The 27,630-nt window shown below is 35.8% G+C and overlaps 1 protein-coding gene across 7 annotated transcripts in view; it reads left to right on the plus strand.

Annotated features, from left to right (window-relative positions):
* GPC5 (glypican 5) overlaps positions 1-27,630 on the plus strand; it is a 619,303-nt gene that overhangs the window by 180,620 nt on the left and 411,053 nt on the right. For 6 of the 7 annotated variants that reach the window (XR_005602438.1, XM_039555588.1, XM_039555621.1 and 3 more), the window contains one exon: positions 19,248-19,368. Coding sequence is in view for 6 of the 7 variants with exons in the window: in XM_039555588.1 (XP_039411522.1) it covers positions 19,248-19,368 (121 nt within the window). In the remaining variant the exon portion in view is untranslated. Of the gene's footprint in view, positions 1-2,304; positions 8,599-19,247; positions 19,369-27,630 lie in introns of those variants that run through there. The other variant, XM_039555851.1, reaches the window with a different exon arrangement.

The following is a 27,630-nucleotide window of genomic DNA, read 5'->3' on the forward strand; positions in this document are numbered from 1 at the left end:
TTCGTGTGCATGCTAGATGATGAAAATATCATAGAAATGCATCACAAGATGCGCCACACATTACATTACACTGTAAGAAGTGTGTGAAAAGCATAGGGAATTTTTGTATCTCTCTGCATTGAAATAGATGCATATTTTATTTGGTACTTTTCCTGGGATTATTCACTTAAACAGTAGTCAAAATCTGCTAGCACTTCTTGTTTGCCTACTAAGTGTGAAGAAGCTGATTGGTATGAACTTAAATTATTTTGCTTCAAACCTAAGGAAATCTAGTCAACTGGATGTTGTTAATATAAAATCCACAAGTTTACAATAAACAGAAAAAGATTGTTGATTGTTTATTATGATCTTTCATGCCACATTTCAAAATGTGGTATGTGCAAAATATGCATTTTGAAATGTTTGCTTCCTGCTTATGTAAGAAAAAAAAATTCTTGTGCTGTTTATTCCCCTCCATCCAAAAGTATATAACAGCATAACAACAGGAAAATGACTTCTTTGTATGTATTGGAAGTGGCAGCCTCATTAGAATTAATATTGATGAAGTTCTTGACTGATTCTGATTAGGTTAAATAGAACTATAAACTTTTGCTGCATACATCTTTTTTTCAGTCACTAAAGTTATTGTAAAATGTCACACATTTCTCATTACAGAAATATGAAGTCATGAGTAAACATTATTTTGTTTGAAGTTACTATCTTCCATAAAAAAAAACTGTACACAGCAACAGACAAAATCTTCTCAAGTTCTGTTATTTATGCTTATATATAAAGTCTTGTTTTCTCAAGTTATATGGCTTGACAAAATGGGTTTTCATGATGGTATAAATATAATTTCTCATAACCACCTATACCATATTTTATCTCCTGCAAAATTTTCATTTTCCAAACATTTGTAAATCATGTAAGTATGAAATTATGGAATTGCATTCACATTAGTTACACAGGTACAAGTGCATGACTATTTTAACATAAGTGCCTTCCAAAGTGCCCATGTGTGAAACAGTCTGGATATCAGGTCCACACCTGCTAATGAATAAGCATTTTTATCTTTGTGCCTCATCCTCAGTTAACATAGTCTCTCTGGGTACAAAAACACCTGCATGTATAATTCTTCTATCAAATACACATTTTCTAGTTTCCTAGATCTCACTGGGACTTAATTTTTCCTTCTTGCATTTCTGTGTAGTTCACAGTCTTATTATGCCAACGAAGGTCTCTTGATATATGACGTATTTATTCAAACACTAGCCACAGATGCTTTCAGAGATTTTGCCATCCAACACCTGGCAGTGCAAAGTGTGATCATTTTATGAAGTGCTGGGAATCTGACTTACTGCAAGTCACAGCAAATCTTCCTGGCCTTTTACAGACAAACCTACACTCACTTCACTTGTGCTTGGAGCTGGCTAAAGGCCAGTGAGATTCAATCTGAAAGCTGTGCATCTTTGTTAGCACGGTGCTGTACTCTCATTAGGATTACTAAAGTAGCTGGAGCTCACATCCCTTGGATCAGGATTGGCTGGCATCTATCCAACTTGGAGCATGGGCAAAAGAACCTCTCAAAACCCAGAGGTTTTGAGAAAAATCCTGAAAATTTGAGACGTTTCCATATGAAGGTTACACAAATACATAAAAACAAAACAAAACAAAGCCCAAAACCCAACAACAAAAACAAAACAAGAAATCCAAGGGCTAAACTTATATCTGATTTATGTCTAATTGTTATTTAAGTGCAGTCATGATTTAAATAATAAGTAAAACAAACCTGTCTGATTCAATGTAGATGTTGGAAATTGCTGCATATATTAATATTAGTGTTAGTTTACAACTATGGCTAAGCATGTTAGGTTTTTCCAATGCAGTTCAGGAATTTATAATGCTGAATTTTTTTTAATAAGGTACGATGCTTGTAATGTGTTTCATTGCAATACCCAGAGTAACTAGAATGACCTGTTTGGAGCAGGTACACACACTGTGGGAGATTTGCACAGGTCTGAAGCAGCAGCTGTTGGCCAGCTGTGGTACCTGACAGGATCTCAAATAGCATATATGTATCTGAGGGAGAGAAAGAGTCCTTCTGGACACTGCCGATCTTCTAGTGAAAGGAAAAGGAAATACTCAAGTGAAACGAACTCAAAGCTTTTCAGAAAGAGTTCAGCTGTTTAGAAAATCAACCCCTAGCCCAGTGTGCAGCTGAGTTTATGGTCCATGCTGTTTGCAAGATAAATCTGTAAGTGTTAACTTCAGAAACTGAGAACATCTCAAAACTCTTCCGTGTCTTCTTGATTTTATTTTGCTCAGGTCTGTGGTGAGCTGTTCCTGGCTGTACTCCAGATGCCCACCAAAGCTTCTCTATCACTCCCCTCTTCAGCTGGACAGGGGAGAGAAAATATAATGAAAGGCTCCTGAGTTAAGTGATTTTGATGATTTAGTGAAATATGTCTCCTGGTACTGTTTATTGATCACAGTGTATGGTTAATAATAGTTAATCAGAATGAGGCACAAACTTAACAGAAAAAAACCTGTTAAATTCATTAAGATGATGTTATTGTTAGGAGCAAACTGGCACCCCCCACCTCAATCTACAGTTAATTATATATATATAAATTATATATTATTATATTATGTATTATGTATAAAAATATATGATATATTTACATTTACAAAATTAAATTAAAAACCAAGGGAAAAAGCAAATTTAGTATAACCATGCCTGAGAATAAAATCTTGGCCATAAATCTAAATTTTATTGAAGATCAAATTTTTACCTGAATATTTGGGAAATAATTGATGTAATTATTATCTCTTTTTCTCCAGGGACAAAAAAGCTTCTGTTGATATTCAGATTTCTGTCATCTCATACGAGTTTTAGAATTACAAAACTGCGTTCCTCCAGAGAAAAAAAATTAAACTTCATTCCCATGGTGCACTAGCCAGTAGTTTTAATTGCTTTTTTTTTAATAAACTAGTGAAATTCCAGATAAATAGTGGAATAATTGTCCAATGTTTATGTCACAGCTTGAGAACTGAGAAATCTAAGTTCACTTCTGTGCTTTCTTTCAGTCTCTTCCTTCAAATTAATCTTTTTTCAAAGGTATGTTTAATTTTTAAACTTTGCCAAAGATCTGTAGCAGAATGTCTAAAGGACTCTGAAACTGTTTCTTACTCTGAACAATGGTTTTGAATTCATAAATTTAGATGACACTTGCCAAAATTCATTTAAGACAAAAGAAAATTGGGGTCCCAGGGCAAGATATGCACATACCTGTCTTGGTGAGCAACGTACTCATTTGATAATATCAGAGGCTGTTTAGGAAGTCCTTGTTCTGTCTTTTGGTTTATAGAATTGCTGTTGTATTTAAAAAGCACTCCAACAAATAAATTAAAAAGCAAAACATGGCACCTTTTTGTTTCAATATTTATCTAAGGTGTCCAAAACAGTGAGATTACAAAACTAATCCTATTTGCAGTTGAGGTCTGCATTTTCACTATCTGCCTGGACGGAGACCTCTTTGAATAGACTCATTGAAAGTTCAGGACCTTAAATTGAAAATTCCTTTGAATGAAGAGCATAAGATTGGGTCTTGCTTAAGTCAGAGAATATAGATTGCATTAATACTGCTCTTTGTGAATGCTGCAAACCAAAAAAGAAATATTCAATGCTCTTTTGGTGACTCAGTCCTATTCTGAAAACAAAGTAGCAAGATCAATGACCTGAATAATGAGTGTTTTTGAGATGTGTCCTGAATATTTTGACCCAAGTCTTTTTTCTTTATTTGACTTTCACTTTGTTCCTTCTACATTGGTTGAAAAGTTAAATCCTAATGAAAAGTACATCCTAATGCTCACTCAAAATTAAGTAGGAAGTGGCCAAAAAAGTTGAACTAATAGACCATGTTACCATATTATTCACAATATTGGGCATATTAGGATTTTGCCTTATTGTGTGTAGGGCTCAGCAGTTCAGATGAAATTGCTGTTTCCATGCTGTGTTAGAGTGTTTACAGCAGACTCATGGCAGTATGGAATTGCCACATCCCAAATGGGAAGTCCCCAGCTTTTCCCGAACCTATTCCAGTGCTTCCCAGTACTTGTTATAAAGTTTCCCTAATAACTCATGTTTTAGGCTTTCATCTCCTTCACAGTAAAGCATCTGTTGTACAGTTAGTCAAATCAGGCCTTATGCTATAGGGAGGATGCTCAAAAGGAAAGAAAAAAAGTATTTTTGCATTTTTAAATCAGTATTTTTAAATGGTCATAATACTGTTTCAACATTTATTTTGCTGACAGGCTACATGCTTCTAAGGAAATATAAGATCAAGGGAGGAAACCCCACAGTCTGAAGAATGGCCTTAAGATGTTGATACTAAGGCCCCTGTATACAATAGTTCTAGCTCCTAGAGAGGGGAGATAATCGTCAGTAGCACTGATTTAAAAAAATAAAAGCACAACGCTCTACATCAGAAGTTTGCATGGCTATTCATGCTGCTCCATCTCTTTATTGCTTGACTTTATATGGCACTTCCTCTTTAAACTGCTTGCCAAGTTTTTTTTTATCCCTGGCTATTAAAAGCCTATTTCAGAGATAAGCGAGCTGAATTCTAGCTCAAGCATCAACCTCTTTGGGCTTCACAATTTGAAGGATTCAGCTGTTTTATATGCAGTAAGCAATTTGTTAAGAGTTATCAGAGCGTGTGTAATGGATTAGGATGCATTAAAAAAAACCAAGCCCCAAACCAAACCAAACCAAAACAAAAAAATGGAGAGAGTTTTCTGCTTCCTTTAATTCAGCAGTTAGAAACATACTACCAGGGTAGGGAGTAGATTCATTTCTAATGACTGAGGGTTCAGGGCTGCTGCTCATCTCAAAATCCACAGTGATAAAGGCCATTGCAGGCATCAAAAACACAGTTCTTAGTCTGTCCCACATATATTTCTTTAGGTTATATGGAATAATTTGAGATTCATGAGTTGAAAAAAATGTTTCAGGAATGACCATGGGCCTCTAGCCTAGTGATTACGATGGTTTGCTAGGAATTAGATGTCTTAGTTTCTCCTGTCATGCATATTTCATCATTGTATCCAGGAACTGTAAAAGAAAGAATATGTACTTTTATGTAAAGATATGGGAACTTTTATCTTTCTTCATTTCCTCCCCAACTATTTACAATAAACCACAGTCCTTTTTCTCTCTGATCAAGTTAGTCTATAGGTGAATGACCTACTGATGTGACCAACACTCTGTTAACAGAGAGGAGAATTTCCTGTTAGCAGCTCTTTCTTGTGTTACAGTATGAAATAAATCTGAGGCACATCAATCACTTGAGTCATTATTTTTAATCCCATCAGCTGACAATGAAGTAAACTCCACAGAATCGATAGAATTAATATAATACAATCCACTGAAGAGAAATATTTTTAAGGTGCCTTGAAATTTGTGTTTATTGACAAACATGAAATGATGTTTAGCTCAAGAAACATATTAATTTCTGTGACTGTGCAGGTGATTGTGAATCCTTTTTTAAAACTGCTGTCTCTCCAAAGATTTTGCATAAGAAATTAGTCTGTGGTTCTCCTGACATGAGCCAAGGACTTAAAACTTATGACTAAAATGTCACTGTAGCACTCTTGTAGTGTGGAAGACCTATTTTCCAGCTGCTTGTTTACTGTTACATCAGGAATACTTAGAGACGCAAGTGAAACCCTACTTTCCCAAGTCCCGTGATACTGAAGCATGTTTTACCTCTCAGTGAAATTCCTCACTGTTACAATGCTTTTAAAATCCAGCCATTTTTTCATAAACCTTCTGACCATTTCATGATACAGAGCAGGGATACTTGAGTTTGGCTTATTACGTAGATCATAACAGAAATGAGATGTCTGTACATATACATACATACAAATACATAACTATACAGAGGAATTTTAGATATATTTTTGCAACACAAGGTTCTTTTAATATTTTCAGACATGCAATATTTGCTGTAGGGTGCTGCTTTCCTGAAGAATGTTTTTGGCAACACTTGGACTGCACTTTCTTGTCTTCCTTTGACAGTGTTTCCTATACTGAAGATAGCCTGCTTGACTTACATTATCCTTGAACCCCTTGTTGCCTACTTGACATTAATTTCTGTAACCAAGGCAATATCACAAGTGAAGTTAAAAATCAAATCTCTAAGAATAGCCTTATCTAGATTGATTCTCTCTTCAGACTGCATACTAAGCAGTCACACAGAGCTTCCAAACTTATAATAGATGATAGAATTCCTCTCCTTTTGATCCCAAAGGAAGAAAGTGGAACCCTTCTTTTCCTTGCTTCCAGGATTTCATTACAATCTATATCAATTTCTTATAAGTTTTGTCCTTCAATTTGTCTGGTTCTGCTGAATATTTAAGTAAATTACTTAGGGCTTCTTTAGAAACAGAAGGGAAGATAAAAGCTCGTCATTATCTGTCCTGTTTTCTAGAATGCACTGAACTGTGTGTTCCAGAAAAAAATGCCAAGTTTTTTGATTTTATTGATTTTATTGATACTCAGGTATACACAGTTCCCATTACTGAAATAGCTGGACATATAATATTTAGCTCTTGTCTTTTCATAGAGTCTTTCATGATACAAGTAAGAAGAATTCTGATGACTTTAAAATGCACAACTGAAAAACAGAGAGATTAATAGGCTTGCTTCAGGAAGCTTACCGCTTCAGCAATGAGTACCCCAAGGGTAATGCAATCTAATTTCAGTTTAGTTATTCAGAAGTTCTGTATTGTGTCTAGACTGGTTGTTCAGGAGGCATGTCCAATGGAGAGGACAAGTCATCATTTCATCCTACACTAGTGCTTTATTTCCCACAGGAGGCCCTTCTTTTTTCTTTCTCTTTCCATACTCTGTAGGCAGTAGATGCTTAGGCAATAGATGTCTTATATTTACATAGCTCAAAATAGGTAAGTGGAGTACAGTTGCTAATAATTTTGTAATATTCCTTCTTGTTATGGGGGGAGGGGAGGGCATTCTCAGGGGAAAAATGTGTGATATTTGTCTAAAAGCTCTATTATATTAAGATTTGATTGAATGGGAGTCACTACCACATTTCCATTGTAATTTTGTCACAAATAAAGAACAATTACAGTGATTCATGTGACAACAAAACTGAAACAATTGTTTTAGGACGTGGAAATATGATCTTCCTATAATTCAGTTGAAATATTTTTGCGACTATGGTCCTGTGAACCTTTTCCCACTGAAGAGAAAATAAAGTATTTACATCCACTCATTCATATCTAAAAGAAAGCAGTAACTGAATGTGATAATTGAAATTTGTAAAAAGAAGACACAAGAAGGGGTGGTTGGAAAGAAGGGGAAACGCAAAAGTTTATTAAAGCTCTTAAGCCTCCAGTACACTCCCTGCCTTTAAACACTGAAACATTAGCTATGTCAGCTTTCTTAGCTCAATATGTTTATTGAGTGTACCCACAAACGGTAAAGACTGAGTTCATCTTTTTAAAGAAACATTAAAAGATGGCTCCACATTGCACACGAATGCAAGAACCATTGGGCTGAAATGTTGTGGACAACACTGAAAGATCCTTGAATGTGTTTGTATCCCTGCTTATGTCCTCTGTGCCATGATATGCTTTGTGTACAGTGTTTACATTATTCCTATTTTGTTAGATATTAAAGATGTGCATCTAAAACATGCTCTTGTGGTACTGATAGGATTTTGTATAACAGAATTTGAAATTAACTACACAAGTCTTAATAGGCCAGTTCAGATAACTGCATAGTGACTTCACAGAGTATCCTTCAGTCTTCTCCAGAAGTTTATTACACAGAAGTTCAGTTCACTACTCTGCTACTAATAGCTTCTGAAAGTGAAGCTCTTCATGCATATGCCACTGTCTTTGAGTATGACTTTATTTAAATCCATATTCTTTGTGGCTTGTCCTGAAATGCTTTAAAAAATATTCATCATGGCTCTCATGGAGGGTGAAAAGCATCAAAGGTTAAGGCAACTGTACTTGTCTTTGGTATAAGGTTAGTTAAGCACCAGTGCAAAATGAAAAGTTACTTTACTGTAATTGCTAAAATAGGGCTTTCTACAAAATGCTTAATTTCCCATAAAGATTAAGTAACACTAGCACATAAATGGCATTATAGTGTAATGCTTGGTTCTATTATTTAATAAAATACAGCATGCTGTAGAACTTCTGATACATAACTCTGTATTTGCTCTTCATATGAGCTATTCCCTGCTCTCTGAGAACAGGCAATGCAGGTAGTTTGCAAATCAGGGAATGAAAATGCTTCCAGCAAAGGTGCTGTGAATAATAAAGCTGTGAAATGAAAAAAAGTTATGGGTTAACTGCTGAACAAACTTCTAGTTGCTGAGAACAATTTTCTCCAATCCAAACCGTGGAATAATCCAGAGGACTGATTTTCCTTCCACACAGATGTATATGAAGTAAGTACGCTTGAGTAAGTGTAAAACTGGTTTGAATGAAGAGGCAATTACATCCAATGTCTCCTCAGGAAAATGTTATATTCTCCAAGACTTGGTAGTACTGAAAATGGGAACAGATTACATTTAAGTGTTTTATCTGGGGAAAAAAACCCAAACTGACAAAATCAAAACAGAAAACCAACAAACCAACCCCCTCCCATCCTCCCATGTCCCCCCCCCCCCATTACTATTAATCACATAGATTTCAAAAAACATTTAAGATAAAAGAGTAATCTGTTGTATACGTGTCACCGACTCCTAGTTTGCATCATCATCATTCATCCACATCTGGGTAAATTAGGAAGATACAATGAGTCCAAAACCATGGAGATGGATTGGCTGCTTACACTGATTTATTAATAATCCACCAATATTTTGCTAACTCTGAGTGTACTTGGACAACAGAGAAGGACAGAAAAAAGCAGCTTTTTTACCACATGGGATTTAATTCTTTAGAATAAACAGGAAAAAAATCTATCGAATGGCTCATGTCAGTGAATTTGCTGAAATAGCACTTCACTCTTAGCATTGCACAGTGACTTAAGTTGATTCCATCATATGACCTTTATTTGCTGAATGACCTTTTTTCCTTTTATCAATAATCATATTCAAGTTAATTATCTGCTTGATAGTCCTTCACCAGAACTTTACTCTCATTTTGTGCTAATTTTCCATAAATTACCTCAGAAAAATACCCAAACCAGTCAATAACAAAGAACAGATTGTGAAAGTGCACTTTTGACATCATTAGTAGTGGTGTACTTCTTATGGGGCTGTGAGATAAGTATTGACTGTGTCAGGTATCAGTCCCAAAATTATCAGGTGCATTCCAGGTCCCTAGAGGAGAACCCTTTGGTCTCTGCACTGAAGCATTGTGTTGGACAAAATATGATATGTCATACTTCTGTCTTCAAGGTTTGGTGTCCTATATAATGCCACAGTTACATGACCCTTTTGTCATTTCCAAGCAGAAATATTTTAGTATCCTATAGGGGAAGCAGGCTTCTCAATTTTACACTAATTAGGCTTGACAGCTTTGTCTTTCCAAGTTGCTTGAATTGTTTTTCCTTTTGTTTCTCCAGCTATTTGCTCTAAACATTTATGTGCTTGCTTATGATAATTAATATCTCTCATTTCCTTGCTCCATTAAATGAAGGTACATTGGAATTATTACAGTTGTTAGATTTCCAGAATACTACAAGAAGAAGGAAATACTGTTGTCCTCATTTATCTAGATTTAGTGCACTTGCATATGTCTGCTGTTTAGTTATTTTCTAATGTAATAAGAATTTATTTTCTCAATTTTAAACATGTGACTTGCCCAAGGCACCTAGTTTAAATGAAATATCTGTCTCAAAGCTCCTCTTTTCTCTTCAGCAGACCTTGCAATTACTAGAACACATTTATTTGTTAAGGTGCATTACAGACATGTTTTGTCACACTTTTTGGGGCATTGATTTTGCATCACATATAAGAGTAGTGTCTCTGTCCGGAAAATAGTTACATACTGTGGAGATAGGTACAGATAGATAGCTATTACAGTAATTACCATTAGTTGACAAGAAGACTAATTTCCATGGCATCTTTCAAGTGAGAATTCTTAAAAGTTCTGGAATTTTTGAAACAGTATAGAAATTAGATTTTGAAGTAACATAATTCTCTGATGTTGAAAACATGATATCGATGTTTTCTGTACAGTAGGAAATAAGAGCAGTTTCAGGGAAATGTATTTAGGGTTTTACAATATTGAGTCAAAATTGTTCCAGAATTCTTTCAGCTAGTGTGGACTAATTCATTCAAAGTATCTCCAAGAAAAGGAATAAGGAAAATCAGCAGGAAAAGATGGTATTTTAAAAACAGTGTATATAACCTTAGCTTGAAATAGATTACCTTAACAAGTTAATGCAGATTCAGGCAAATTAGGTGTATTTCAAAACTGTCTCAATGTGCTACTGACCAATTTTTAAATGTGAGCAGAATTTATTTGTTGTGGTAGAAAATATCTTTAAATAATGAATTTTCAATGTGTAGGCTACAGCATTTTTTCTTCTGAAAATTTAGCTTTTGATAGAAGTTACATTTTTTGCAAAAAGGATAGTCTGACTTAACAGACACACATCCTGTAGAAGATTTCACATGCATAGTAAAACAATCCTTCTAAATACATGTTCCATACATAACAACTGGAGACAAGTTGATGCTTTTGAAAGTCTCTAGAGGGAGACCTGTCTGCCTAAGGAAGCCTTTGGGACATCATTAGCACTTCTTATTGCTTATTAAGTACTTATTTTTAGATGACACAGCCAATATCAAAACTATGACCAACTGGCTTCTAATCACATATTGAATCCTTTCAAAAATGTTAGTGTTCAAATAAAGATCATGATGGAATTTTGGGGGTTTATGAGCTTTAGAAGAGCTAAAAAATGTTTTGTAGGATTAGAACATAATGGAAATTATTGATGATAAAAGATTTTGTACTGTACAAAGTGAAAAACAGGACTGGGCCACACTTGGAAATTCATTGAAAGAAATACTCTGAAAGACTCTATAATACTTTGTTACGTACTTTAGTGTTATTTGTTTTATTCACATGAACCTAGTTTCAAATAAATTATGTTAAAATGAAATACCTGTTTTAAAAAGAGTATTTCAAAGACATGTCACTTAGTCTTCAAATGTAGAAAAGTCCGAAGGCTGATCTGCTATTTTTTTTTTTTTCCTTTAGTAAGGCAGGTCTGATCAATGCTAAAAAATTAAATACATATTTTTATTAGCCATGTTTTAGCCTGAATAATTATAGGAACATATTTTTTCTGAAACACAAATTGTACAACTTTTACTCAGTTTGTTTTCCACACTTCATGTTTTCTGTAAGTTTAACAAGTGTATATGCAATCTGGTTTCTCTGTGTAGAGGGATTCCTTGCAGAACAGGGGCATATGATACCCCTGGAAAGATTGGACAACCCAGGGTTGCTGAGCAAAAACCCCTGAACAGGCCCCTGGCTGCAGGCAAGCCTGGAGAGCACCTGGCTGCAGGCAGCCTTGAAAGTCCTTGGCAAAGCAATACACTGGTCAGCTCCCCCACGGATTAGAGGCCGTCTGGAGGGACTGGGCATGAATCTTTGCAAAAGTGGATTTAAGCTTGTATAGTTAAACAATAAACAGAGAATGATGCTCAAATCGTATCGGTGCATGTGTTGTTACTCTGGCTAGCTCTTCAGACTCAGTCCCAAAATCTTTAAACATATATCTAATTGCAGGTCTAAAAAGAAACTCTCATTGAAAAATTCAAATACATTTTATTTTACATTTTATTTTATTTTACGGAAATTTTTTATCAATTAAAATATATTGAAAATATCTAGGGCAAACGGGATCTGTCCTAGAATTACTACAAGTACTGTCTCTGATAGCTAAGTGTAAGATATTTTTTACAAACTTTCTGAAGCTAATTTTGCAATATCTACTCTTAAAAAACTACGTAAGACTAAAAAATAGCCAAGACATCTGTCTAAGTTCCAAGTGGTTTTTATTATTGCAGTGATTCTTTGATTCGTTCATCTTTGCTTATTAAAATTTACACCACTGAACACTCTTACTCATTTGTGGCTGCATATGTTTATTTTTTACTAGTATTCAGGTAATCGTTAATTTCTCAATTAACATTACCCAGAATTTTGAAATGCCCAGCCGTGATGAAGATGCTAGCAATAGCAGGTGTAAACCAGTAATTATCAGCAATTGTAAAACAAGCAAGCTGAGAAGGAGTTATTAAAAATCATATCCCATGTCTGAAATAAAACAAAATGTAGTGGGCACACTGTGCTATTTTACCGTTCTTAAACACAATGAGGCTATATAAATACAGGTGCTTGCATGAAACTTGTAAGTGCCAACAACCTAAGTTCTGAAGTAATTTAGAATTCAATTAACGTGAGAAGCTGAACAAAACAAATCCCTTAACAAGGCCAGTACATGAAGGCTTACTTTTAAAAACTAGAGGATACAAAAAAGAAAATCCATTTCATGAAGAAGGGAACATACTGAAAAAGTTGCATTTTGTTTACTGCATCAATGCCAGTTAAAGGAAATGAAAACAGGAAGGTAAATACAGTAAATAAAGATACTATTTTAAAAGTTATTTGGTCTCTTGAGCATTATATTCTCATCATCTGGATCTTCCCAAAGAACCCAGCGGAAGCAAACAGTTACTTTAAAAGTAGTTCCCTAGAATTTCACTGCTTACTTCAAACAGTCAGATGAAAACCAGCATTGCATCATTTACATCAAATTGCTTTCAAATGCAGAAAATTAAGTTGATGGAGAGACACTTCTCCATTATTGCCAGATGAGGGGTTAGTGGTTGTTTTCTGTTTATTGTCGTGGAGATTACTCTAATGAGTAAGATCTCATTTGAGATGAAATGTGAAATGAAGATGAGAATCCTAGTGGCCACAAAGTGATTAACCAAATGAGCTTTGTCAGGCAGTGTCTCTGTACATCTGCAGCAGCTATGACCCCACTGAACCTCCTACAGCTCTGTGACTACCTGACACACACCTTTCAGGGGTAAGGCAATGTACCCTGGTGTAAACACTTCACAACCAGAAGAGCTGCCTCAATTTCACGACCCTGTAACTTGACAACTTAATGTAGAAATTCCTGAGTAGCTCTTGATGGTGTCAATTGAGCCAAGCACTGAAAAGCCCAAGAATCACACAGAATCAGAATTAAGGTTGGAAGAGACCTTCAAGATCATCTAGTCCAACCATCAAACTAGCAGCATGATCACCTTAAACCATATCCCCTCCAGTGACACATCCAGACTCCTCTCAAACACTTCCAGAGGTGATGACTCCACCACCTCCTTGAGCAACTTACTCCAATGCCTAACCACTCTTTCAGTGAATTTTTTTTTTTAATATCTAATCTGAACTTCTCTTGGCACAACTAAGGCCATTTCCTCTTGTTCTTTAACTTGAGACATGGCAGAAGAAACTCTCACTGTAGCCTCCTTTCAGGCAGTTGTAGAAAGCAATGAGGTTCTCTCCAAACAACCTCAGTTTCCCCAGCAGCTCCTTTTAGGATGTCTTCTAGGCCCTTCATAAGCCTTGTTGCCCTTTTCAGGACATGTTCCAGCACCTCAGTGTCCTTTTTGAAGTGATCACCCAAAACTGAACATAAGATTTGGTGTGGCCTCACCAATGCAGCATACAGAGGGACAATCACTGCCCTGGTCCTGCTGGCCACATTATTCTTGATACAGCCAATGATGCCATCGGCCTGCTTGGCCACCTGGGCACACACTGGCTCATGTTCAGCTGTGCATCAACCAGCACCCCCAAGTCCCTTTCTGCTGATCATCTCTCAAGTCACTCTTCCTTGAGCCTATGGTGCTGCATGAGGTTGCTGTGAACCAAGGGCAGGACCCAGCACTTGCCCTGGTTGAACCTCATGCCATTGTCCTCAGCCCATTGTTTAAGTCTTTCCAGATCTCTCTGCAGAGCCTTCCTACCCCTCCAGCAGATCAACACTCCCACCTAATTTGGTGTCATCTGTGAACTGACTGAGGCTGCACTTGAGCCCCTTCTCCAAACCATCGATAAAGATGTTCAACAGGATGGAACTCAGTACTGATTCCTGGGGAAGATCACTGGTGACCAGAAGAAGGCAGTGACAGAAGGTGATGGTAGCAGTTGAAAGAGATACATCAGGATGAGGTGACCAGCTAAACTTGATAAAGTGTAGAATATCACCAGGTCTCTTGGGAGAAGCTTGACTGCCAGTGCACTTAGGAATGTTCTGGACAATAGCTTTTCTGTCTTAGTACACCTTTCGTTACTTTAATCTCCCGCTTGAAACATGGCCAAAGTACCTAAAAGTAGCTCGAAAAATAAAATCATAATCATAATAATAAAAAATATGATGTATTAGTTGTCATCACAAGGTAATACAGATTATTTTGTGCTGGAGGGATATACATGTACAGATCTTCCTGAAGCAACACATGCAAAATGGCTGAATCATACAATAATTGATGTATTTATTACTCCTAGTAGCTTTTCCAACTGCATGTACCAAGAAATCGGTGATAGCCAATAAAGCATGATTTTTATCAGAAATTTTGAAAGAATCAAAAGTAAACCCTACCAATTTTATTCATAAATACAGTAGAGAGTAATAGGTAATTTATATGAATATTCATATATTGAGCTCAGAAAATGGGCACCTTGTTATCCATCACTTTAAAACATGTTTATAGAATACAAATATGTTGGTTCTTGGGTTTTTTTCCTAATGCTGATGAAAATGAATAGTACTTGGGGACCAAGTCTGCCTATTAAAGTGATGTGATACATTACCATGCTTGTACAGAAATGAGCACAGATGGTGGGTCTATTATTTCTCTAGCAAGAAATTCGTCTTTTTTTTTCCCCAGGATTCAAATCTGAGCAACACTTGCTTAAGTCAGGCTACCTCTGTGGGGATCCTTAAAATATTTTTCCCATTACTTGTACATTAGGAGTTAGAGAAACAGAAAGTGATTAATGCCACATTAAAACTTTAAAATTAATGAAGTCTTTCAAACCAAGAGTCTGAGATTTTCATATTTCCCCCCACCCCCAAATAAAGGGAAACATATTTTGCATGTAAATGTGAGTCTACAGGGATGAAGTTTTGTGCATCATGCTCAAGATTCCCAATAGCCTGTTTAGCTTTGACAGATCATTTCATTTACATTAGAATATTTGCAGATGTTAGATTTATAGACATTTGTTAATTAAATACAATTATGTGGAGTATGAAGCAACAACTTATAAGTAATTTATAGTTTTTGTATGCAAAAGATACCTTTTCAAGCAGAAAAAGAGTAAATTAAACAAAAAGATGTTGACTTCCATAATTTTGCTTTTATGATAAGAATCAATAAAGCAATACTTCATAAGGTTTTGTCAATGCCTTATTATACACCTGAAGAAAGAAGAAAGGTTTTCAATCTGCTTTATGACTTTATGACTCAGAGCATATAATTACAACAAACTCAAAGTTAAATGAGAGCTTTTAATGTCAGTTGGTCAAAGCTGGATCAGCTTGCAGTGAGAGCAAATTTAATATAGGTTAGGGTTTCCATTAACAAGAAAAATGCAAACATATATATTAATTTGCATCAATATATTGAGTGTACTCACATTTGGGCATTACATGCTGTCTCTACACTCCTTCCTCCTCACACTCTTCCCCTGCTCCAGGATGGGATCCATCCCATGGGAGAAAGTTGTCCTTGAACTTCTCTGTCGTAGGTCCTTCTTACAGGCTGCAGTTCTTCACAAACTGCTCTAGCGTGGGTCTTTTCCACAGGGTGCAGCACATCAGGAACAGGCTGCTCTGGCATGGGTCCTTCAGAGGGTCACCTGCCAGCAAACCTGCTCTCCATGGGTCTGCAGGGCTGTTTCTCTCATATTCTCAATATTCTCAATTCATCTTGTCCATCTCCTCTTGTACAGCAGTTTTTCCTCCATTTTAAATCTGTTGTCACCGGAGTGCTACCACCATCACTGATGGGCTTGGGCTCGGTCTGCCCTGGAGCTGGCTGGCATTGGCTCTGCCACACATGGGGAAAGCTTCGAGCATCTTCTCCCAGAAGCCACTCCTGCAGCCTCCCCTGGGCTTTGCTTTTGCCAAGCAAATCAAATACATTTTGGGCAAAATATTCTTCCAAATGGAATTCCATTTAAATGAATCTTAATTTTTGATATTCAGCTCTTCGTTTTCCATATGTGATAGTTGCTCCCTGTATGTTCCTGGGAGAGAACTCACATCCAGAACCTGGAGGATGAATTTCAAGACTGAAGTCTCGGAATACAGAATTAAAAACTCTCAAAGGAGTAAAAACATTAAAAAGCTAGAATAATAACACATCACTTCAAAAGTATAAGGATTTTTGGAGAGAAATATCAACTCCTTTAAGAGTCAAGGTGGGAATGTGGTAAATATCTAGTAAACTTGATAAACCAGAAAACTTTGGAATGTGTAGTGATTATACCAAATCTGAGTCCAAAGGGTTGGTATATAAGGATTGGTATTTTCTCTATTGACATAATCTTGTATGTTATTTGGGATCTTCTGGAGCTTGTAACAGACAAAAATGTCTAGAGAATGGGATGAAATGTGTCAGTTTTCACAGAACTGGGAAATTTGAAGAGTTTTCGGGCAGCCAGGGTGAAGGTCTGTGGTGGTGTGAAGGTTTTAGGTGGAAAGGTTTACTGTTCTGTTTGGAAACGTTGTGGAGGATAAGGAGGCCTGCAGGCAGCAGGAAGCAGGGAAAATAGCAAATTCATTTTGTAAGCACCAGAAAGGATTATGCAAGCTGTTGGTGAGAGAAAGGTCAGTAGTGAGAAGGAAGGTAGAAAGGTGCTAAACAGCTCAGAGCAAGTAAGAACAAATAATACCAAGGTTATTTACACCAGTACCTAATGATCTAATATTTGTTCAATGCCAATAGACTTAAAGATGTGGTGTTATCAAGCACTAGTGTGCTACTTGTCACTGTTTCAATGCACATCACCTCTGCTCCAGCTTCTTACCCTTCCCCACTCTCAATTGAAAAAAGCTGAAGAGGAATTTAGAGAATGTTAACTCTGAAGAGGTTGGAGAGCACGATTGGAACTCCTAATATCAGGTCCACTCACAAGACAGCATTACTTTGCCAGCTACTTTCTCTCATGTGAAAGAAGGGAGTCATTCCTACAGCAACTACCAGCTGTGCAAGACTTCTGATTTCATTGCAGAAATAGCTGAAAAAGAAATGATATTCAGTCTTGAATGAGTCATTGCCAAATAATTCCCAGGTGAGCTAAATTAATAAAGTTGTAGTCTAGGGAAGTTTCAGCTTCTGCATGATTTATTTCTTCCTGCATGGTTAGAGAAATGAGTGTCATTGAATTAAAAAAAGAGAAAGGGTATTCTTTTTCACAGTTATGCATTTCACAGGCAAATGTGCAATAGTTGGGTTTGCAGCATTTGAAAAAAAGGTGTTAATTGAAGAATTCTGAGTGACAGAAAGTGAGAACACAGACTTTGCATGCTGTGAAACAGAACAAGACCGCTATATAGAAAGGATAGACATAACCTTCAAGATTTTTTATAATGTTATGGTATGAAAATATATTTTGATATTGCATTAAACTAGTATGTTCAGTTAAACCAGTTGTTTTTTTTCTGGTGAGTGCAGCACTGTTTAGCTGGAATTAATTCCTTATTTATTTATATATTTTATTTTATACAAATGACTGCCAAAGAAATTTTTTTAAGTTTGCTTTTACTTTTTTCACACTTTGAATTACCAGATTTGTTGACCCAGCCCAAGCTGTTGCATTAAATAATGGCCCAAGACTAGCAGGCAGGCTGCAAATTTTGTACACATCCCTATACAAAGCTTTTCCCCGTCACTTCAAGCTGGCAAACAGTTCCATTGCTACAAGACAGCACAAAAATCTGTCTGCTGTGAATCAAAATAACACCTTTTAAAGAATATGAGTCATTCATATATTCAGTGTGTACACTTCCTTAGGAATGAATATCCGAAATGTCGTTTAGGGTGATATTTAAATAAAGATAAAGGACAAAATATTGTTGTTATGTGGCAACCTTGTTTTATTGAACTGCATTCATTGTTTAGCATATATACAAGCTTTTCTGCAGAGCTAAGAGGACCCGTAATGTTTTTCATAAAAGAAATTCTGCAAAATTTGAATATGCTGTGTTGTCTGTGCTTATATGTGGATCTAACAGGCAAGAATTAGACATTTCTTTACTCTGATAAGGTTATTTCCTTTCTTTTTCTTACAGCATAACAGCTGGCAAAATACTTTTGAGACAGAGACATATAGAGCTATCCTCTTATAGAGTATGCAGAAAAAATATAGCATATGGAGAGTATTTGCATAATGTACAATATCTGTGATGAGAAGGTAGATATTCAGTCTTTCTTGCATAACTTGAGTATTACATATAATATGGTAACTTGAATGAAGAATTGCTTCTTAAGCTACAGAATTCTGCATGGTGGTTAGTATATTTACTGTATTTTGAATTTTGATGTATTAGAAACAATGTTTTACTTCACCAGTTCTTTTTTGAATCAACTTATATCTGTTTTTCATTTCTTCTTTTTATATATCTATATATCAAGTATGATTTGGCCTACTCTTACTTAAATAATTTATGTAATGCTAAATAATTTATGCACAATTTGGCTGTTATCCTTCAACAAATATTCTGTCTGCACGTGCACTTACACTGATATTAGGAAACTTGAGTTTTATTTCTGATCATACAGCATGTGTAGAATGTGGAGTTTGTTTTAAAAACCTGAAATGTCATACATTTTGCCAGTCTTCATGCAGTTGGTATTTAGCAAAATCAAAATGGAGGAAAGTCTTTTTGCACACATGCAAAAAGCCATACACAGGGCTGAATGCTTCATGCTACAAAATGTAGATAACCTTCCTTATTAAATTTTGCAGTAAAATTAAAGCTCTAATAAATAACAGAACTTTGTGGAATGTAGTAATTCTATTTTGTTGTATTTCTTTTTTGTGAAAAATATGTGCACAAAATTAATGCATCTCATTAAAGAGGTATGCTGGTGCCATGAGAGATAATACAAACTGGAAGATGAGTCTCTGAGAGTACAGTGAGTTACTAAACCATTTTTACGTGTGTTTCTGTATTAAACTAGCTATACGCACCGTGTGGTTGGCAGTGGAATCAAAGCTCAGTCTGCAAATCCAGAAGTAAAAGTGAAGGGAACAGATCCTGTAATAAGTCAAATTATTGACAAGCTGAAGCATGTTATTCAGGTAAGATGCTTTTTCCTATAGATACAGTACAGTTCTAACTACCACTCTAGTAATGAAAGTATTAATTTACTGCACCATAAAGGCTAATTGTTAATTCAAGTTTCTGCTGAGTACACGGCAAAACACTAGTTGCTCTCTGTCTCACTTCAGTTATTACAAATGATTTAGTTAAAAGGCTTGCAAATGGTAGATAAGTGTAGGAAGTGAGGCCCTGGCAGCTGGGCCATCTGTACCTGCAAGTACCTCAGCTCGGCATTGCAGTAAGCAACAGAAGCACAAACAGTGTGATTTAGGGATTTTAACTGGGTGCATATGTTTAAATAACAATAAAACATAATTTCCCTCTTCCCTCTTTACTAAGTCTGGGTTCTTTCTTAACTTATATTGCTGCAATGTTTTTTCTTTAGATGCCAGATAGAAAAACAAGGAAGCTTGAATGAAATTACATGCCTGCTAAACGGGTTGGTGTTCATTACCTGATGTACATATCTGTGAGTTACTAAGTTTAAGGCTTACAGGGAAGTAAATTGCAATATGGTTCTGTACAATCATAATATTGTAATAAGTTTACAGGATTACAGGTATCTCTGGTTATATGCTGCATTTATATGCACAGATAGCCAGAATTAGAGGACAAAAACATCATTCTGTTGAAGCCAACAGTTATTTGCAGCTCTGTATTTCAGTTTAAAAATGTAAGTTTTCGCTCTGATCTGAAGACTCAGTGATATGAAAGGTTCTACTGACATTTGTTGTCCATGACCCATCTAACCCAGTATCCTCTCCTCTGCACTGGTGAAAGGAGAGGCTACTTAGGGAGACCATGAAGCTTTGCACTTTTATGGTCTCCACCTCCTTTCTCTACCCCATTCCCCAAACATGAGAATTAGAGATATTAAATGCCTTCTTGCCTAGTGCATTTAGTTCCATCTAAGGACTTGCTCTAATTCTGTTTATACAACTTCTTAACAGCTTTTAAATACAGTTTCCCACATGATTTCTGGGGTTGAAATATTACTGATAGCTTCACAGTAAACCCTCTTGGTTCTTATATCTCTAATTGTGAACAATAACTCTTCTCTGACAACAAAACAAAGAGTGATGATATAGAAAAAAGAAGAAAACCAGAAAAATTTCTTTTTCATCAGTAGTGTTGTTTTGTGGGAGAACTGGCATTAGAATTGAAGTTCAAAGGCAATTATTATTCCTTCCTTCTTAAAAGAAATATCTTTTGTATCCCTCCAGCTTCAGCATCATGCTTTTGTCTCTCTCCTTTATTAAAATGGTAACTACAATGGTGGGAAAATAGTGCAATTTTGCCTACAAGAGATGGCATGATTTAATTAATAACTACAAAATACTGTGCAAAGATAAACTTTGCAAATCTTACTTGGTTAAGCTCCAAGGTCTTTTATCTATCAGGAATGCCTTCCTCCTTTGATATTAAAACTTCACTGTAGAGTTTATTGTGTTGGTTTCCTCTAGAGACTTGGAGTTGTGTTGTTTTCTCCTTGAATGAGTATCTAAAAGAGTTGAATAGAGTATTTCCATTATAAAGTATTTAATTTTGAGAGCTTACTTGCCCTTGTCCCTAAAAACTTGAGTGGATCTTGGGGAAAAGAACATATAATTTACATACTGAATTCTTACTAACCTCCAAATATATTATCTTTCTGTGGGATAGCTTCTTTCCTTGTAGCTCTGAGTATGAAGATAGGGTCAAGGGATAAAGAGAGCATCAAATTCCTTAGAGACCTGACATATAACTGCTTTTCATCAGGAAAAAAAAAAAAAGGGCTGGAGAAGCTGCAGAAAAAGCTTTCTTCTCTACTATTTACCATTTGGGAAAGTAGGATGAGGAGTGCAAATTAGAGATTCAATTACAAAAGATCACCTTTTTGTCCTGTGTGATATGAAAAGAGATGAATCACATGTTAAGCTTATGATGGCCAGAAAATAAGGGGAGCTTAATGGATTGTTTTGTTGCCTCAGAGATAGAAAGAGTCATACTTAAAGCTAACACTCTATCCAAGCTGTATTACTGAACTTCAAAATTTTAAATAGCTAACTTAGTAGGAACAAAATGTATTTGTCAAGTTTTTCAAAACTAATCATTCCTGAAATTAATAAAACTATATACTTTAATTCAGCTTTAAGGTGAAACAGATTTTCAGGTTGCTATTTATGGAGGAAACAATATATATTTTAATAGAAATCACATGTTGCTGTAACCTTGCTAAACAAGTACATTTTCGTTACTTACTTGTGTTTTGTATATAGCCATTTTCCCTCCATAATAGGAGAGAGGAAATAAGAGTGGTAATTCAGCTTTACTTGACTTTTCACATCAGCTTTTAAACATTTCAAGATTCAGGATATCAAAGTAACATTTCCTACTGTCTCATCATGTCATGATATGGTCCTTCCTTCTCAACCACTGTCAGAGCTCTGTGTATCTGTGGTAAGTACAGCCTGATTTTCTTTTCCTTATAAAACCTGTGATGGTACCAAGGCCTTCAGGACTGAACAGTCTCTACCACTTAGTAAATATCAACATGCACAAAGAATCAAAAGTTTTGCTTCTAGTACTCTTCATAGTAAGAATGGTGAAATGCACTGAAATGCAATTTAATCAATGACAACCTATAGTATTTATTTGCAGCAGAGGTGGAATTCAGTTCTTTAATCAGATACCTGCATTTCAGTGTTTAAGTTTCGCTTATATGTAGTACAACTCAGCAGACCATCGAGAGCTGTTCATTTGGCCCTGTGTAAGTGTATGCATCAGGATTAGAAGAACAGTAGTTCTTCAGTGTTGTACAATATAAAAGGAGTTTGGTTACTTCACCCACATATTGGCATCTGCACTGTGACACCTGCTGTTGGTGTCAGTTCGGAAGGATTACACCCTTGTGTCAGGTTTCTGAGCCCTTTCCAAAAGGTTGTCAGTTTCAACACACAAACTATTTTCAAAACTATTCTCGAATAATTTTTTATATAAAAACTAGACACATACAGTTTTCTAAAGAGAAATATTTAGCATATACAAAAATATTTTTACATCTATATACAAACTTCATTTTATTCTTTTATGGTTTTGCAATTTTTAAAAAGTATGATTAAACTATGGAAGTGCTAATATCAAGAAGTTGACCAGTTTTGCATTTAGAATGCGTAATTTAAGACAAATGGAAAAGCATCTCCTGAATAAATTTTGTCCTTCCAAATCAGAAAAAGTCATTCCTTCTAGTAAATCCAGAGTATAAAAACTCTGTTAGGAAGCTTCATTGTTTTCTGAAACCTTATGTTATCTTTGCCTTCAAAACAGATGACCACTTTTATCACCAACTGCATGTAATTTCCCTTCTTACTTTCAAGATTCCAAGCAGAAAGGAAGTATTTTGAGGTGTAAAGGGAGAGCCCATTTAAGGGAGGGTGCAGTGCGCTGTCTGAAAACCAGACAGCACATATTAACCATAAAAAATGACTAAATATTATTAAGAAGCAAAAGAGCAGATATCTTTGAGATTCCTTTCTGCTCATGTTTAATGTTTACTTAGGAAAACAGATTAAGACCATTCTATCCTGCATACAGAAAAAGAGTAATTTCTTACTATCTCCTCTATTTTTGCCAGTTGGATATACAAAGGCATAAAAATCCCAAGCAAAGAATTAGCTTTAAAATATGTAAATATACAATGCTTAAACTCTGTTTTCCAGGTTAATAACTTTAACTGTTAAAAACTTTAAACCCCTGAAATCAACCCCTGGTTGCATAAGTGACAGTATCTCTTTTCAGCAGGCTGTGGTTTCTGGGCAGTTCTCCTTTGTGAGAGGCTCTCAGTAATCCTCCCTTTTCTGTAAATAGCAGATTTACAAAATAATCAATAGAACTTTTTGATTCTGTTGGACCCCGACGGCTGTATTCTGTGCCCTGGACTCCACAGGTTCATATTCACAACAACAAAGTGCAATTAGAGGAACTGATATGAACTCTGCTGAACCAGTCAGTGCTGAATATGGCTTGACAAAGTCACCATCTTCTGTAAAACTCTTTACTTGTATAGACTGGTGTTTTGGAGAGTTTTAAATGATGGGCTCTTCTTCATTCATTTATCTTCACAGCAGGCAAATTACGGGTTCAAGTGCATATTCTTTTATGTACTGCAATCTGCAACTATCACTCTAATAGGTAATCAAGATAAGCAAAGTCAGTTGCATATGGCATAAATAGTATTGGGAATTATTTTCCTTTCTTCCCCAATAATTTAAAACCATGATTAATTAATCATTCCTGCAAGTACAAATACTAAGTTTATGAAGTATGATATTTTGGAGCTGGCAATTGGACCTTGGTCATTTCAGTGTGTTTCTTCTTTCAGAAAGTAATCTCAAAAAGATACTGCTTTTGAAAATAATAGACATTATTTGTACCTTCTATTTACAGTGTAAGTAAAGTCTTCCTAATTTTAGGAAATCTTGCCATAGCAAAAGATACTCCTATGTCTGACCGTCTAAATTAGGCAGACCAAATCTCCCTCTGGAGATCTCCAGAGACACCTACCATTAGTGATGATACTGGAAATTTAAATGCTTCTATCAGGATAAATTATTACTATATTCTAGGTGCAGTAAAAGGTATGTCTGAACTTATTTGGAAAAGATCCCATCTTACACTGCTATACCACCAGAGTGCTAGCTGATATGCACAAAATAATATTTACTTTCTCCACAAAGGGCTGCAAACTGTCCCCTAATGGAATTGATGCTTACATTCCTTAAAGAAGTAAATGCCAGTACTTCATATGACATTAAATGTTGGTGACAGTCTAATTTTTTCTTTACTACTTGTCATTATTATGGCATGGTGAACACTCTGTTTCACCATGCTGCCATTTGCCCATTTACATGTCTCAAAAAGGTTGCAAAAATAGTGAGATGAGATTTTGTTTTGACACTGATTTGGCATGCTAACAACTAAATTTTCCATCTGCGTTTTTTAAAGCTTTTATCAATGTACCACAGCACAGGCAAGTTAATATGTGTTTTTGTAAGAGCTGTCCAAGTATGGATTGGAAATGGGGATGGAATATATTACCTGAATCCTCACCTGCTCTTACAAAGAACCATGTTTTGAAATTATTCATACAGAAGGTGTGGCACTTATAGTTGTGCCTACTTACTGTAGTGTTACAATAATCAGCTAATAGTTAAAACCCCTCTGTCTCTTAAGAGTGTTCCAACACCTGTATAAAAGTCACAAATTAGACATTTTGATGACTTTTTTAATGACTGAAATACAATACTTTCTCATGGAATGAGAGAATTCTCAAGAGTACAGCATTAGACAGATAGTTTGATACACTCTTCAGTAGCATGCTCTTGGAGACTCACTTTCTAAACTTTTCTTTCCCTTTCTTTTTTTAAATGCTTTTTGTTGATATAGCATAACCTGCAGTTTGTAGCTTTCAATAACAGGTAAATGGGAAGCAAAATTTCAGTGCACTTCATGCAGCAGCCATTCAACTTTCACTGGTATTAGAATTGCTTTCAGCTGTGTTTGCTCCTAAACTGCCTATTTATCTGTTGTTGGACTAGGAAAGACTTCCTCACAAGTTTTTTTTGTATTTCATAGTACAAATGCATATCTAAATGTTAATTTTGCCTTAGATTTTGTTTTTATTGGGTTTTTTTTCACTTTTTAGTTTCATGCAAAGTTAGAACAAACCTGCAGGTTTGTTTGTGTTGATTGTGTTAATTTTTTTCCCCAGTGATTCGTTGGCACGCCTTCTGGTTTTGTTTTGGTTTTGGTTTGGGTTTTTTGTTTATTTGGGGTTTTTTTTTATTTCTGGAAGCAATACAATGCTACTGTCTTTTTGAAATCAAACCCTTGGAAAAATTCTGGTTTTGTCAAGGCATGATAGGAGAGTACTAGTGATGTCTCACATTGGAATATTCCTACTTGACAAAGAAGTCTATTTCATATTTGTTGTGTGAGCTGTTTCAGTCTTTTATCACATCTATGGAGAGCTGGTTTATCACATGGTATTGACCTGAGCTGCCTCTGGCTGCTGGCTGGTGCCAACGATATACTAAATACTTGATTATTACCATTGCATATAAAATATTGGCAGAATTCCTGTAAAAATATTAAGCAGTTAGAAATTAGGTGGGAAATTACTTCCTGAGTTTCATACTCTTCCCTTTAAAATATAGTTCAACTTCCAGCCTCAAAAGTACACAAAACAGTGTGGGATTGCTGATGCTTTTGCATCTCTTGAGAGTCAAAAGGTTTTCTTCACAGTTCTGTGACGGTAGTGAAGGAATGTTGCTGTTGAGATGGATGCAACACGCACAAACCACACCAACAACCCCAGGCAAAAAGCATCTCTAATTCTACAAAGCCTCTGTTATACACTTTCTTGGCATCCGTGCTGTGTATCTATTGGCTCCTAAGTTACTACATTACAAATTGTTGGTTACCTACAACTAACACCCATTCTAAAACGAAAACTGCCTCCTGCAAACAGCTGTGCATTCTTCTTCTATTATTTTGGTTTCTTGCTTCTGTTGATGCTAAAATTCTCATGGGTACAAACTGAATTCTCATGGGTACAAAGCGATTGTGTCCAAGTTGAAATCTGTGAGACTTTCAGTGCAGCTGTCAGTTCCCACAAAGGTATAAACCCTTTTTGTTGCTCAAAAAGGTGGTCTTTCTGTATTTGTAAGTCAAACACCAAAAGTTATATGAAAATTCTGAGGTGACTGTATGTCTTGGAAAATTATGTGTAAACTCAAACCTACATATGGTTTACAGGTAGAAGGCAGAGAAAAAAAGTGATTAGGAGGGTATGCAGTTCAGCTGATCCGTCTCCCACTGTTGGGATGCTCAAGAGATAAATTAAAAAGAACAGTCACCAGCCACATAGTCCTTCTGATCAGTAATTTAATTAAAACACCAATGATAATTTCCCCAGCTTTTGTTTTTCACTAACTGGATTACCAAAGTTATTAAGGGCTAATCAAGGTCCCATTCATTTAGAACAAATGATCATTTTTTTGAGGTATCCTTTTTAAATAGGATTTATGCTGAAATGAAGAGTCTACATTGCACAGAGCTTTCTGAAATTGTTTGTTGTTCAAATTTGTATAAAAACTCTTAATAATGGGCTAATAAAAAAGTCCTTAATATTTGATTTTTTGCTATTTTTCTTCTTGAATTTCTTATAAAGCCCTTCACAGTGCACAGTGAGAAAACATATTTGTTGATGCAGCAGGGAGATACTGTCAATTCTTATCCGTTTTGTGAGGAGAACAGAAGCAGAGAAAATAAAACAGCCTTTTCTAGCTACTTAGGTGGATAGTGACACTAACTGAAGTATTCATTATGGTGCAGATCCTATCTACAAAAGTCTATTCTGCACCTAAATTGTTTGCTGTTATAGCTGGTAAAAACTGCTTGTGTTGGGTTTTTTAGCAAAACAGGACCATTGTTCTACCTCCTCATTTTTAAGTACAATATTAAGGGAAGGAGAGTTTTGAGATTTTGTGGAGCCTAGGGTAGCTCCACATGCTCCTCATAAAGACCACCACACCCCATTCACTATTATAATACATACTTCTGAAATCAATATTCTTATTTCATTAATAACAGAGGAATATTCTCAAATTTGACAGGCTTGGAACAACATGTTTGTAAAAAGAGAAGAGAAATGTAGACTGGTATCAAATAAGGCTTTAAAAGGTTTAAGTAAAGCAGGATATAAACTCTCTAGTCAGAAGTGAAAATCAAATAGTGGTTCTAACTTATGAAACCTGACACATATCACAAAGCCATCCCATAGTTAGCTTAATTGACAGCCTCTTCAGAGTAGGGGCTCAGCAACTAAATAGAATAATATCACGTAAGATGGAAAGTATCAACAGAAATTTGAGTAGGAACTTACTGTTCCTGTTAGTACTAATTAATGACAGATATAATCTGTCAACATCTCAGTAACATTAACAAAATACTTTGTATTCAAGCAAATACATTAAAAAGGAAAAAGAAGAATGGGACAGTAACTGGCGTTAACAGTAGGTACCATTAAGATGTAAGTGCCATTTACGTGATCCTGTGGTAGTGGTTTCCCCTGCACCATGGAAATTCGGATGTGAGCAGTTCCACTAGGCTGATATCAAGGGAATAAGCAGGGTGGCTGTACTTTGTGGACATTTGTGTATTGGTGCTGGCTGAGCACTCTGTCCCACCTTGGTTTGCTG

This window comes from Corvus cornix, chromosome 1 (assembly GCF_000738735.6).
Source record: "Corvus cornix cornix isolate S_Up_H32 chromosome 1, ASM73873v5, whole genome shotgun sequence".
Lineage (NCBI taxonomy): Eukaryota > Metazoa > Chordata > Aves > Passeriformes > Corvidae > Corvus > Corvus cornix.